Source organism: Salvelinus fontinalis, chromosome 8 (genome assembly GCF_029448725.1).
Source record: "Salvelinus fontinalis isolate EN_2023a chromosome 8, ASM2944872v1, whole genome shotgun sequence".
In the NCBI taxonomy this organism is placed as follows: Eukaryota; Metazoa; Chordata; class Actinopteri; order Salmoniformes; family Salmonidae; genus Salvelinus; species Salvelinus fontinalis.
Genome location: NC_074672.1, coordinates 47,850,667 through 47,864,397, shown reverse-complemented (window position 1 = coordinate 47,864,397; position 13,731 = coordinate 47,850,667). Strand labels below are relative to the sequence as shown.

Here is a 13,731-nt window from a genome sequence, read left to right as displayed (position 1 = left end):
ACTTCTATTGACAACTATTATACCAGATGTATTGCTATGACCTAAGTGGTAAAACAAATGCACATTTGTTCTGAAGACAGATTGTCATGGAAACCAATAGTGGGGATTTTCTGGTGACAGTTCCACCTCCACCACACATCAAATTATAAACTCCAAGCCTGGATGTGTTTTGATGGTGTGTGTAATGTGTATTTGCTGCAGATGGAGATAGTGGCCTCATCTCAGAGTTCACAACCATTTACAGAGTAAGACAACTGCTCTCGCGAGATCCAATGGCTCATGCAATGGGTCTTATGAAACTGTTTCACGGATCTCGCGTGAATACGCCACTGACGGCAGTGAAATTCAGGCAGGGGTGAGAGGTACCCATGAGATGTTTTGAGAATTTTTATACAATTATTTATTTAAATAAAAAATGGCCGCCGTAGAGAGCGGAGACGAGAGACTGTAAGTGTGAATTACATGTATTCACCATTTCAATGTCGAGTTAGATGAATGTTCAAGTCGTTTAAAATGTATTGCTGTATTTAGCTAAAGTAATGCCTTGTATTTTTGTTATGAACTGAACAGCAGGCAAGCTTACTGAAAGAGGCGTTCTGAATACGTCACCAAATTATACATAAATAAGTATTCCCCTACTTTAGCAGATCATAGATGAGCAAGGCAATGGTCTCAGTTAGATTGCTGTCGCGTGTGTGGGGGTGTGTGTGTGTCATTTTCTGACCTTTGAAAACACAGCCTGTAGATTTGTAAATATATTTACTGTCAACAAAAATATATCCAGTTGTGTTCTTGTGTTTGCACTCTATTTTGTCCACATCCTCCACCCTCATAACAAATTTGGCTCGCTGGCTAAATAGCTGGATAGGATGTAGCGTCATTCGGTTACATATGTGGCCATTTGACGTGGTAATTTTGCGACAGAATAGCCACATGTCATTTTACAGTGTTGTTATGACGTAAACCATTTTTATTTATTTTATCTTTACATAGAAAAAATGTTTGTTTGGTTATGACGACTGTTATCATCTAGCTAAATACTAGAGTTAGCTGACATGAGTTGGCCCATTTTTCTAGAATAACAAATAATGTTAAGGTATTGCTTTAATTGCATGAAGGTACTGAGTATGATATAGCAGTCGTAGAAAAGTATATTGATGTACCGTGAAAATAATGCCCCCGTATTTTCACTACACTGGCATCTGGTATGGAGATATTCTACATAGGACAATTTATACCCCCCCCCAGAAAATGTATTGTAAATATTCTTTATATGCATTACAATTAGTCAGTTAGGTTGAAGTGATTAGCCTATTGTGATGTAGCTGCTGCTGTAGGCTACGTCTACTTTTACTGTTGTGTAGATCAGAATAATGATAAGATGTAAGATGCTTGTGTGTAATGTGGACCGACCATGTGCAGTTGAAAATATTCGAACCGTTGACATCTCTTGCCAAGTGGCTTCCCTGGCTGGCTGCGTCATTCAATATGCCTGCTATAGGGACGGTGCTTATAGAATATGGTTCAGTCCAGTTCAGGCAGACTGAAGGTTTTGTCCTTAATGCCATATATATATTTCACTATGTGAAGAAACAGCACAACACAATATTTTTTCCCAAAATGTTTTTGTTTTTTACGGCCTTCGTAAATAGGTAGTGAGTAGGTTGGGAGCAGGCTGAGGTTTGTAACTTTATCTGTGACTTTTTGTTTAAAAACCTTGTACTCTTATCGGCATTGAAGATACGTTTGCAAAATTCTTGGAACTTTCAATAAATTCCCTGGTTTTCCCCCCCAAAAAACTTGGTTGGAGGACAACGGATTCCCTGCTTATTCCCTCCAGATTCCGGGAATCCTCAAACTGGGATTTCGGGAAAACCAGGAAATGTATTGAAATTTACAGTACATTTTTGTTGTTGTCAACCCTAGCAAGACAGCCATTCTTCATATTCTCTGGTCTGATGAGCTGAGACCATGCCTCTGCTCTGCCTCTCCCCCTCATGACTAACGTTGTCTTCCACAGCAGTGAGGAGAAGAGTGAGGACGCCATCCAGACTCAGAGCTCCAACGACAAGGACCCTAAGACACACAGCAACCCAAAGAAGGTGAGGCGGGAGCGGAGGGATATGGAGAAGGAGAGGCTGGAGTCTTCATCCACCACCACTATGTTCTCCCCTCCTCGTCCTCCAGTCCAGCAGCCCAGTGTAGACCAAGACCAGCCGCAGCTGGCTGAGGCGGGGCCCTCGGAACCTATGGTTACTGCAGTTGGTGAGGCCTCGGGTCTATTTGAGTCCCCTGCTTCGCCCAAACAGAGGAGGTCCATAATCAGAGACCGTGGTCCTTTGTACGACGACCCCTCTCTGCCCCAGGGCTGGACACGTAAACTGAAACAACGCAAGTCTGGGCGGTCCGCCGGAAAGTTTGACGTCTACTTGATGAAGTGAGTAGGCTATGAGAGAGCCATATCAAGAATTGTCTCTCAAAAGCATATCTGAAATAATGTCATGATATGATCATATTAAATATAATACAGAGAGATATGATACAGAGATGTGATATTAAATATTTTGCTGGAAGTAGCGAACAAAATCTTGTCTGTTTCGTCCCTCATTGATATTGTAATGTGACTGAATCATAGAGAGTGTTTTACAAGCCTGGTTTAATGTGACTGAATCAGAGAGTGTTTTCCAAGACTGGTTTAATGTGACTGAATCAGAGAGCGTTTTACAAGACTGGTTTAATGTGACTGAATCATATAGAGTGTTTTACAAGACTGGTTTAATGTGACTGAATCAGAGAGTGTTTTACAAGACTGGTTTAATGTGACTGAATCAGAGAGTGTTTTCCAAGACTGGTTTAATGTGACTGAATCATAGAGAGTGTTTTACAAGACTGGTTTAATGTGACTGAATCAGAGAGTGTTTTCCAAGACTGGTTTAATGTGACTGAATCATAGAGAGTGTTTTACAAGACTGGTTTAATGTGACTGAATCAGAGAGAGTTTTTTACAAGACTGGTTTAAGGTTGATGGAAATACAAAGATGGATGACACTTTCAAAGTATTCAGACCTCTTGACTTTTTCCACATTTTGTTACGTTACAGCCTTATTCTAAAATGGATTAAATAAAAACAATTCCTTGGTGATCTACACACAGTAACCCATAATGGCAGCGTGAAAACAGGTTTTTAGACATTTTTGCAAATCTATTAAAAATAAAAAATACCGTATTAACATAAGTAGTCAGACCCTTTGTTATGAGACTCATAATTGAGCTCAGGTGCATCCTGTTTCCATTGATCATCCTTGAGATGTTTCTACAACTTGATTGGAGTCCACTTGTGGTAAATTCAATTGATTGGACATGATTTGGAAAGGCACACAATTGTCTATATAAAGTCCCACAGTTGACAGTGCATGTCAGAGCAAAAACCAAGCTATGATATTGAAGGAATTGTCCGTAGAGCTCCGAGCCAGGATTGTGTCGAGGCACAGATCTGGGGAAGGGTACCAAAACATTTAAATGGGGAATAGTTTGGAACCACCAAGACTCTTCCTAAAGCTGGCTGCCTGGCCAAACTGAGCAATCGGGAAGAAGGGTTTTGGTTAGGGAGGTGACCAAGAACCCGATGGTCACTCTGACAGAGCTCTAGAGTTCCTCTGTGGAGATGGGAGAACCTTCCAGAAGGACAACCATCTCTGCAGCACTCCACCAATCAGGCCTTTATGCTAGAGTGGCCAGACAGAAGCCAGTCCTCAGTAAAAAGCAAATGACAGCGTGCTTGGAGTTTGCCAAAAGGCACCTAAAGAATCTCAGACCATGAGAAACAAGATTCTCCGGTCTGATGAAACCAAGATTGAACTCGTTGGCCTGAATGCCAAGTGTCACGTCTGGAGGAAACCTGTCACCATCCCTATGGTGAAGCATGTTGGTGGCAGCATCATGCTGTGGTGATGTTTTTCAGCGGCAGGGACTGGAAGACTAAATCAGGATTGAGGCAAATATGAACAGAGCAAAGTACAGAGAGATCTTTGCTCCAGAGTGCTCAGGGCCTCAGACTGGAGAAAAGGTTCACCTTCCAACAGGACAACGATCCTAAGACAATGTAGGAGTGGCTTTGGGGAAAGTGTCTGAACGTCCTTGAGTGGCCCAGCCAGAGCCTTGAACCACATCGAACATCTCTGGAGAGACCTGAAAATAGCTGTGTAGCAACGCTCCCCATCCAACCAGACAGAGCTTGAGAGGATCTGCAGAGAAGAATGGGAGAAACTCCCCAAATACAAGTGTGCCAAGCTTGTAGCGTCATACCCAAGAAGACTCGAGGCTGTAATCGATACCAAAGGTGCTTCAACAAAGTACTGAGTAAAGGGTCTGAATACTTAAGTAAATGAGATTTTCTGTTTTTTTATTTTTTAATAAATTAACAAAAATGTGTAAAAAAACGTTTTTGCTTCGTCATTATGGGTTATTGTGTGTCGATTGATGAGTTAAAAAAGTTTTTAAAAATTGTAATCCATTTTAGAATAAGGCTGTAACCTAAAGAAATGTGGAAAAAGTTCAAGGGGTCTGAATTCTTTCCGAAGTGTATTTTTCTGAATCTGGAGATATTTTCTCAGTTCATACTGGTACTTTGCCTTGTATTTTACCACACTTACAGTTGAAGTCGGAAGTTTACATACACCTTAGCCAAATACATTTAAACTCAGTTTCACAATTCCTGACATTCAATCCGAGTAAAAATTCCCTGTCTTAAGGTCAGTTAGGATCACAACTTTATTTTAAGAATGTGAAATGTCAGAATAATAGTAGAGAGAATGATTTATTTCAGCTTTTATTTCTTTCATCACATTCCCAGTGGGTCAGAAGTTTACATACACTCAATTAGTATTTGGTAGCATTGCCTTTAAATTGTTTAACTTGGGTCAAATGTTTTGGGGTAGCCTTCCACAAGCTTCTCACAATAAGGTGGGTGAATTTTGGCCCATTCCTCCTGACAGAGCTGGTGTAACTGAGTCAGGTTTGTAGGCCTCCTTGCTCGCACACACTTTTTCAGTTCTACCCACACATTTTCTATAGGATTGAGGTCAGGGCTTTGTGATGGCCACTCCAATACCTTGACTTTGTTGTCCTTAAGCCATTTTGCCACAACTTTGGAAGTATGCTTGGGGTCATTGTCCATTTGGAAGACCCATTTGCAACCAAGCTTTAACTTTCTGACTGATGTCTTGAGATGTTGCTTCAATATATCCACATCATTTTCCTCCTAATGATGCCATCTATTCTGTGAAGTGCACCAGTTCCTCCTGCAGCACAGCACCCCCACAACATGATGCTGCAACCCCCGTTCTTCACGGTTGGGATGGTGTTCTTCGGCTTGCAAGCCTCCCCCTTTTGGCCAAACAGTTATATTTTTGTTTCATCAGACCAGAGGACAATTCTCCAAAAAGTACGATATTTGTCCCCATGTGCAGTTGCAAACCGTAGTCTGGCTTTTTTATGGCGGTTTTGGAGCGGTGGCTTCTTCCTTGCTGAGCGGCCTTTCAGGTTATGTCGATATAGGACTCGTTTTACTGTGGATATAGATACTTTTGTACCTGTTTCCTCCAGCATCTTCACAAGGTCCTTTGCTGTTGTTCTGGGATTGATTTGCACTTTTCGCACCAAGTACATTCATCTCTAGGAGACAGAACACGTCTCCTTCCTGAGCGGTATGACGGCTGTGTGGTCTCATAGTGTTTATACGTGTGAACTATTGTTTGTACAGATGAACGTGGTACCTTCAGGCATTTGGAAATTGCTCCCAAGGATGAACCAGACTTGTGGAGGTCTACAATGTTTTTTCTGAGGTCTTGGCTGATTTCTTTAGATTTTTCCATGATGTCAAGCAAAGAGGCACTGAGTTTGAAGGTAGGCCTTGAAATACATCCACAGGTACACCTCCAATTGACTCAAATTATGTCAATTAGCCTATCAGAAGCTTCTAAAGCCATGACATCATTTTCTGGATTTTTTCCAAGCTGTTTAAAGGCACAGTCAACTTAGTGTATGTAAACTTCTGACCCACTAGAATTGTGATACAGTGACTTATAAGTGAAATAATCTGTCTGTAAAAATTGTTGTAAAAATTACTTGTGTCATGCACAAAGTAGATGTCCTAACCAACTTCCCAAAACTATAGTTTGTTAACAAGACATTTGTGGAGTGGTTAAAAAACTAGTTTTAATGACGCCATCCTAAGTGTATGTAAACTTCCGACTTCAACTGTATCTTTACAGAAAGGACGTTTACAGATCCGATTACAGAAATGTTAAATGTTAGGACGTTTACAGAAATTACATTTACAGATCGGTTTACCGTTAGGACGTTTACAGTTAGGAAGTTTGCAGATCCGTTTACAGAAAGGAAGTTTGCAGATCCATTAACAGTTAGGAGGTTTACAGATCCGTTTACAGTCGGGACGTTCGTTGTGATCTGTATTTCAGCCCAGAGGGGAAAGCCTTCCGTTCCAAGGTGGAGCTGATCGCCTTCTTCCAGAAGGTAGGAGACACCGCCTCCGACCCCAATGACTTCGACTTCACCGTGACAGGGCGTGGGAGTCCCTCCCGCCGCGAGAAGAGACCCCCAAAGAAACCCAAGGTGATGAAACCGTCAGGGAGGGGCCGGGGTCGGCCGAAGGGGAGTGGAAAGTTACGCCCGGCCATGGAGGGCGTGGCAATGAAGCGTGTGGTGGAGAAGAGTCCTGGGAGGCTCTTGGTCAAAATGCCTTTCAGCGCATCCAAGGCATCTGAAGCGGCGGGGCAGCCGCCATCGCAGGTCGTAGTCACCACGATGCGCCCTGGACGGAAAAGGAAGGCGGAGACACAACTGCAGACTGCTCCGAAAAAGCGGGGGCGTAAGCCAGGGTTGGTGTCAGCGGCAGTTGGGGTGGCGGATTCCAGTACTTCCTCCTACGCAGCGGTTGCTATCGTCGCCGCAGAAGCCAAAAGGAAAGCTCAGAAGGAGTCTTCCACTAAGCCAGTGCAGCAGACCGCTCTACCCATCAAGAAACGCAAGACCAGAGAAACTGTTGAGGAGTCGAAAGACATTCCAGCTATAGCCGGGGCAGGGATAGGGACAGGGAGTGCTGTGGTGGTGGTGGCAGCAGCAGAGAGGACAGACCAGGGACAGAAGGACCAGGGACAGAAGGACCAGGGACAGAAGGACCAGGGACAGAAGGATCAGGGACAGAAGCTGCCAAAGAGTCCAGGGAGGATGCACAAGGACAGTCCCGTGACTGCCGGGCTGACCGCAGAGGACAGTGGTGGGGCCAGCGTTGGGTCTAATAGTGGGGCCAGCGTTGGGTCTAATAGTGGGGCCAGTGGAGGCGGCAGCAGCAGTAGCATCACTACCCCAAAGAGTCACAGCCACAAGAGAAAAGAGCGTACGCCGCACAAACACCTTCACCACCACCACCGTCGCCACAGTCACTCCTCTGTAGTGGAGGATCCTCCTCCCCCACCCTCCCAGCGGCCCCCTCATCATCACTTCCCCGGCTTGACTATGGGCCTAGTCTCCCATACAGCCAGGGCCTCGGTGAGGCCAGGGGCACTCCTGCAGAATGAGCCCCAGGACCTGAGCACCTCCAGGGGGCCCTGCCGGGGTAGCACCACCACGGCCAGAGGAGAGAGAGAGGAGGTCCGGGAGGTCAGACAGGACAGGTGTCCAAAGCCTCCGGTAGCTGCAGTGGTGGGAATAGGTTATACCAGGGCCAACAAGCATCAAGTGGGCATGGCAGCAGGGACGGTGGAAGGGAGGGATTTGAGAGACATTGTATCCTTCTCGGCCGTACCCAGACCTAGCCGGGAGGAGACGGTCTCGGCCGTACCCAGACCTAGCCGGGAAGAGACGGTCTCGGCCGTACCCAGACCTAGCCGGGAGGAGACGGTCTCAGCCGTACCCAGACCTAGCCGGGAGGAGGCGGTCTCAGCCGTACCCAGACCTAGCCGGGAGGAGACGGTCTCGGCCGTACCCAGACCTAGCCGGGAGGAGACGGTCTCAGCCGTTCCCAGACCTAGCCGGGAGGAGGCGGTCTCAGCCGTACCCAGACCTAGCCGGGAGGAGGCGGTCTCAGCCGTACCCAGACCTAGCCGGGAGGAGACGGTCTCAGCCGTACCCAGACCTAGCCGGGAGGAGGCGGTCTCAGCCGTACCCAGACCTAGCCGGGAGGAGGCGGTCTCAGCCGTACCCAGACCTAGCCGGGAGGAGGCGGTCTCAGCCGTACCCAGACCTAGCCGGGAGGAGGCGGTCTCAGCCGTACCCAGACCTAGCCGGGAGGAGGCGGTCTCAGCCGTACCCAGACCTAGCCGGGAGGAGACGGTCTCAGCCGTACCCAGACCTAGCCGGGAGGAGACGGTCGAGTCTCGGACACCGGTCACTGAAAGGGTTAGTTGACTGCGTTGCAGGACCGATGTCTGTAAGGAGAGAGGAGACGTTTAGTGCAGCAGTGGATTTTTATAAGAAAACAACAAACAGAAAATGTGTACATAAAAACAAAAGACAGCTGTTGGTTGGGCTGTTTATCTGTTTATTGACAAACAAATAACGCAGCTTAATGGACATCCCACAACAGATTGCTTCCTGATTCATTTTTCCTTTAAAAAAAAATGTTTTGTAATTGTTTTGTTCTTTCTTTTTGCTTTAAACCTGTTAGTCATCCACTGCGACCCATGATCCTTTGCTCAAAGCTTACAGGACGTGGAGGACCTACACTTCCTGTATACATCATCAGCCGGAAACTATGGAATCCATGGTTTAAGATACCATTGTTAAAATGGGACTAAACAGGGTTGGATTTGCCTAAAGCCAAGGCACATGTCCTGTCTGGCCCTTTATAAAGTGGACTTGCCAATTGTTCTGTGCTCCGTGGATAGAGGCCTCACAATATACATATGCCATGCAAGCTGCCACTGCTTCTGTTGTAGCATCTTCTTATTACTGCAGTACCCGCAGGGTGAGTCCAAAATGGCACCCTATTCCCCATTTTAATGCACTGCTTATAGGGCTCTGGTCTAAAGTAGTGCACTGTATCGGGACTAGGGTTCTATAGGACTCTGGTCTAAAGTAGTGCACTATATCATGACTAGGGTTCTATAGGACTCTGGTCTAAAGTAGTGCACTGTATAGGGAATAGGGTGCCATAGGGCTCTGGTCTAAAGTAGTGCACTGTATAGGGACTAGGGTGCCATTTTGGATGAAGCCTCGGTTTCCAGTCCACGCTCTACAGTCCAGGCCTATTCATTTAGGTGATATATGTTTTCCTCAACCTATAATATGTCTATGCGTCCCAAATGGTACCCTACTCCCTATGTAGTGCACTACTTTAGACCAGAACCCTAAAAGTAGTGCACTACTTTAGACCAGAACCCTAAAAGTAGTGCACTACTTTAGACCAGAACCCTAAAAGTAGTGCACTACTTTAGACCAGAACCCTAAAAGTAGTGCACTACTTTAGACCAGAACCCTAAAAGTAGTGCACTACTTTAGACCAGGACCCTAACAGTAGTGCACTACTTTAGACCAGAACCCTAAAAGTAGTGCACTACTTTAGACCAGGACCCTAAAAGTAGCGCACTACTTTAGACCAGAACCCTAAAAGTAGTGCACTACATAGAGAAGAGGGTATCATTTGGGACTAACTCCTGAAGCTTTGAAACGAAAACACTCTTGATGCTGACCGATAACTTCCTATCTGATGGTGGAGGTGATGAAACCGCAGGGTTTCAGAGGCCTAGATACACCAATGACGTGTGGTTTGATGAATGTTTGGCTCCTGAAAACAGGTTCAATTACAATTACAATTCTACCCGATGCCTTTTCTCGTCGTTTACTTATGTAATGGAGGCTGACCGTAGTCCCACAAATACACAGAAGCAAATAATAGAATAACAATCATTAAAACAGTATTATAATTTTTTTTTACTAGTAATGCAAATGAGATGGTAAAATTTCCATGTACTCAGTTTCTCTTAAATTGAACTGTTTCCCCACAGTCAGACAGGAAGCTAAAAGCACAACTGGACTCAGGCATTATAATAGCCAATGCTCCATAGATTCGTCCCCCCCCCCCCCCAATTTTTTTGTTGTTGTTGTCAATACCTAAAGTATCAAAAGTTTTCTATATACTCAAATGACATCCCAAAGACAATATAAATAACCAAACCCGCTGGAGGAAGTTGTTTTGTTGTCTGTTGTGTTTTGGGGGGGGGGGGGGGATTTTTTGTTGTTGTTGTCAATAATTAAAAAGTAGACAGCATAGTGGGTCAATTTCCACTACAGCTAGGCATTTAGAAGCACGAGGCTCAACTTCTCCACTGTTTCGGTCCCGAGGAAAATCGAACCAGTGCACATCTGTAGATACTGTGTGAGAGCAATACTTGATCATCTTAATATCTCCGGTACTGTTCGTAGGGCGACGTCATTTAGTCAAGTCTACCATTTAAAAATGTTTTTTATTCAGTTCTGTTCCAAAAAAAATGTATTTCAAATAGAGGATTTGATTATTAAATATTCCAGTTTTGACACAGCCACTATGAATGTCAACACAGTACTCCTTTCTGCATGCAACTGGATTATCTTCTGTACTCGTGGCTTCATGAAACTTGCACTGTTAGACTAGTTGCTTTCCTTTAGTTTAAAATCGCAGGTAGGAAGTCAAAACGCATAACCCATGCTAGTGGTTTTAGGAAACTAGAACCTACTCCATGGTCACTATAGAGCAGGGGTGTCAAAGTCAAATGGACGGAGGGCCAAATAAAAAATTTAGCTACAAGCCGAGGGCCGGACTGTTCGAATGTTCATTGAAAAATTTTTAAATGACGCATATAGTCTAGTGAACCTAATTGAACCTACTGAAAACCTAACAAATATATTCCAATATGATCAGATAAATAAAGCAATATTTTCTTATGGCTCTGTCAGTAATCTTTAATTTTCAACAGACACAAAAGACAAATTTCCTTTATATAAAAATCCCCATAACATGAACATTAAATGAAAGAAACCGGTATTCAAGGCACCATCAGTAGCCTATATTTTCTATTTTAGCAAAAGTGGGCTAAATTTACTTCAAAGAAAAAAACAATAATAGCAATTTTCTATCATCCACTCAACTGAAATATTTTTAAAATATAATTGGATTGAAATACAATAAAATAAAGTGCAAAAATCTATTAATCAAAAACAACACTTTGTTTAAGGAGAAGTAACATGCAGTGAAAACAAATATTAAACTTTAACTTTTAAACTTGAACTGAGTAAAAACTCTAAATATGTGATTGCACAGTAATGTTCACTTGTTTGAGGTTGAGGGTGATACTTGGTGGTGTCCCATCTTTTCCACAAGTTCATCAATGTTCGGGGTAAGGCTCTGAGCTGAGGAAATCCTCAGAATTGAGTGGAGGTGTTCAGCAGTAAGTCGACTTCTGTGTGATGTTTTGTTCAGGTTCATCAAAGAAAACAGTTGTTCACACAGGTATGTGCTGCCAAACATAGACAACGTTTGAGCAGCCTGGATGCGCAGCTGGGGCATTGTGTCGGGGAGGAAACGGGCGAACTCCGCAGCACCCACTGCCGCATATTTTGCCCTCAGTGCATCATTGCATTGGAGGTCAATCAACTCCATTTGGAGGTTTGGTGGTGAGCTTTCCACGTCAACAGCAAATGGGTTACCGAGCAGTTCCAACCTGCTTTTTTGTGCTTCAAAGTCAGCAAATCGGCGTCGAAAGTCAGCGGCAAGCATACCTATTTTATCAGCCAACTGTGCGCTCGGGAACGCACTGGTAGAGAGCTTCTCTTTCATGGTCTGGCAGCTGGGAAAGTGGCTCAAATTTTCTTTCCGCATCTGCGTCTCCCACAGAGTCAGTTTGGTTTTAAATGCCTTCACTGTACTGTACATATCAGAGATGACATGATCCCGACCCTGCAGCTGCAAGTTCATTGCATTCAGATGACTCGTAATGTCACACAGAAAAGCCATTTCACACAGAAACATTTTGTCTCGGAGTTGTGTTGTGTCTTTCCCTTTGCTGTCCAAGAACAGACAAATCTCCTCACGAAGCTCGAAACATCTTTGAAGCACCTTTCCCTGGCTTAGCCATCGCACCTCTGTGTGATAAGGCAAATCACCATGCTCCGTTTCTAACTCCGTCAGAAATGCCTTGAACTGGCGGTGATTCAAACCTTTGGCTCTGATAAAGTTAACTGTGCGCGTGATGATGCTCATTACATGCTCCATTTTCAAGGCTTTACCGCACAACGCTTCCTGGTGTATGATAAAATGATAAGCTGTCAGCTCACCTGTCGCGTTTTCCTCTTGCATCTTTTCCCGTATCTTCGCCACCAGTCCGCTCCTGTGTCCACACATCGCAGGTGCTCCGTCGGTTGTCAAACCCACGAGTTTTTCCCAAGGCAGCTCCATCTCATTTACACATCTTGACACCTCTTCATACAAATCATGCCCCGTAGTTGTGCCATGCATAGGACGTAAAGCCAAAAACTCCTCTGTCACGCTTAGGCTGGAGTCCACTCCGCGGATGAAAATTGACAACTGGGCAATGTCAGAAATGTCGGTGCTCTCATCCACAGCCAAGGAATATGCAATGAAATCTTTTCCCTTTTTCACAAGCTGCTCTTTTAGATTGATGGACAACTGGTCTACTCTCTCGGCAATGGTGTTTCTGCTCAGACTCACATTTAAAAAGAGTTGCCTTTTTTCTGGGCAAACTTCGTCACAAACTTTAATCATGCAGTTTTTGATGAAATCCCCCTCCGTAAATGGCCGGGCTGATTTAGCGATCTCTTCTGCCAAAATAAAACTGGCCTTGACAGCAGCCTGGCCTTGTGATTTGGCTTTTTTGAACAGAGCCTGTCGAGATTTGAGGCCTCGTTTTAATTCCTCTGCCTTTTGTAGCCTTTGTTCCATGTCCATATTCTTGTTTTTGTCCGCGTGTTTCGTTTCATAATGTCGTCTCAGATTATACTCTTTCAGTACCGCCACACTTTCTCCACACAGAAGACACACAGGTTTTCCAGCTACCTCCGTGAACATATACTCCGACTCCCACCTTGTTTGAAACCCCCGGTTCTCAGTGTCCACCTTCCGTTTTGCCATTTTTGATGGGTATCTGAAAGTTAATTTTACTGTGATGCTGACGACTGCTGTGCCAATAAATATTGAAATGAAGCAGCCTACTGCTCGGTGCGTCACCGTTGCATTGTGGGAAATGTAGTATTGGTGCGTGTAAAAGATCTGCGGGCTGCCGGCTTGCTGCGGTCTGCGGGCCGGTTCTAATAATAAATCAAGATCATCCCAGGGGCCGTAAAAAACCTTCTCGCGGGCCGGATGTGGCCCGCGGGCCTTGACTCTGACATATGTGCTATAGAGGGTTTTAGGAAACTAGAACCTACTCCATGGTCACTATAGAGGGTTTTAGGAAGCTAGAACCTACTCCATGGTCACTATAGAGGGTTTTAGGAAGCTAGAACCTACTCCATGGTCACTATAGAGGGTTTTAGGAAACTAGAACCTACTCCATGGTCACTATAGAGGGTTTTAGGAAACTAGAACCTACTCCATGGTCACTATAGAGGGTTTTAGGAAGCTAGAACCTACTCCATGGTCACTATAGAGGGTTTTAGGAAGCTAGAACCTACTCCATGGTCACTATAGAGGGTTGTAGGAAGCTATAACCTACTCCA

At 44.6% G+C, this 13,731-nt stretch overlaps 1 protein-coding gene across 2 annotated transcripts; it reads left to right on the top strand.

The window, feature by feature from the left end:
• Positions 1 to 327: 327 nt before the first annotated feature.
• On the top strand, positions 328 to 10,558 carry LOC129861356 (methyl-CpG-binding protein 2-like). Of its 2 annotated transcripts, none has more exons than XM_055932732.1 (3): positions 328 to 447; positions 2,024 to 2,437; positions 6,480 to 10,558. In XM_055932732.1, exons 1-3 carry the CDS (start codon positions 416 to 418, stop codon positions 8,425 to 8,427), a joined length of 2,394 nt encoding a protein of 797 aa, XP_055788707.1. In that variant the 5' UTR covers positions 328 to 415; the 3' UTR covers positions 8,428 to 10,558. The 2 variants fall into 2 exon arrangements, with proteins under 2 accessions (XP_055788707.1, XP_055788706.1); XM_055932731.1 differs by having other exon boundaries at positions 2,021 to 2,437.
• Positions 10,559 to 13,731: the final 3,173 nt, after the last annotated feature.

Excerpts from the sequence above, each read along its gene's own strand:
- LOC129861356 (XM_055932731.1), top strand. The coding sequence starts at position 416 with ATGGCCGCCGTAGAGAGCGGAGACGAGAGACT. Across the intron at positions 448-2,020 it reads GAGAGCGGAGACGAGAGACT|CAGTGAGGAGAAGAGTGAGG; the intron begins GTAAGTGTGAAT and ends TGTCTTCCACAG. Across the intron at positions 2,438-6,479 it reads TTTGACGTCTACTTGATGAA|CCCAGAGGGGAAAGCCTTCC; the intron begins GTGAGTAGGCTA and ends TCTGTATTTCAG.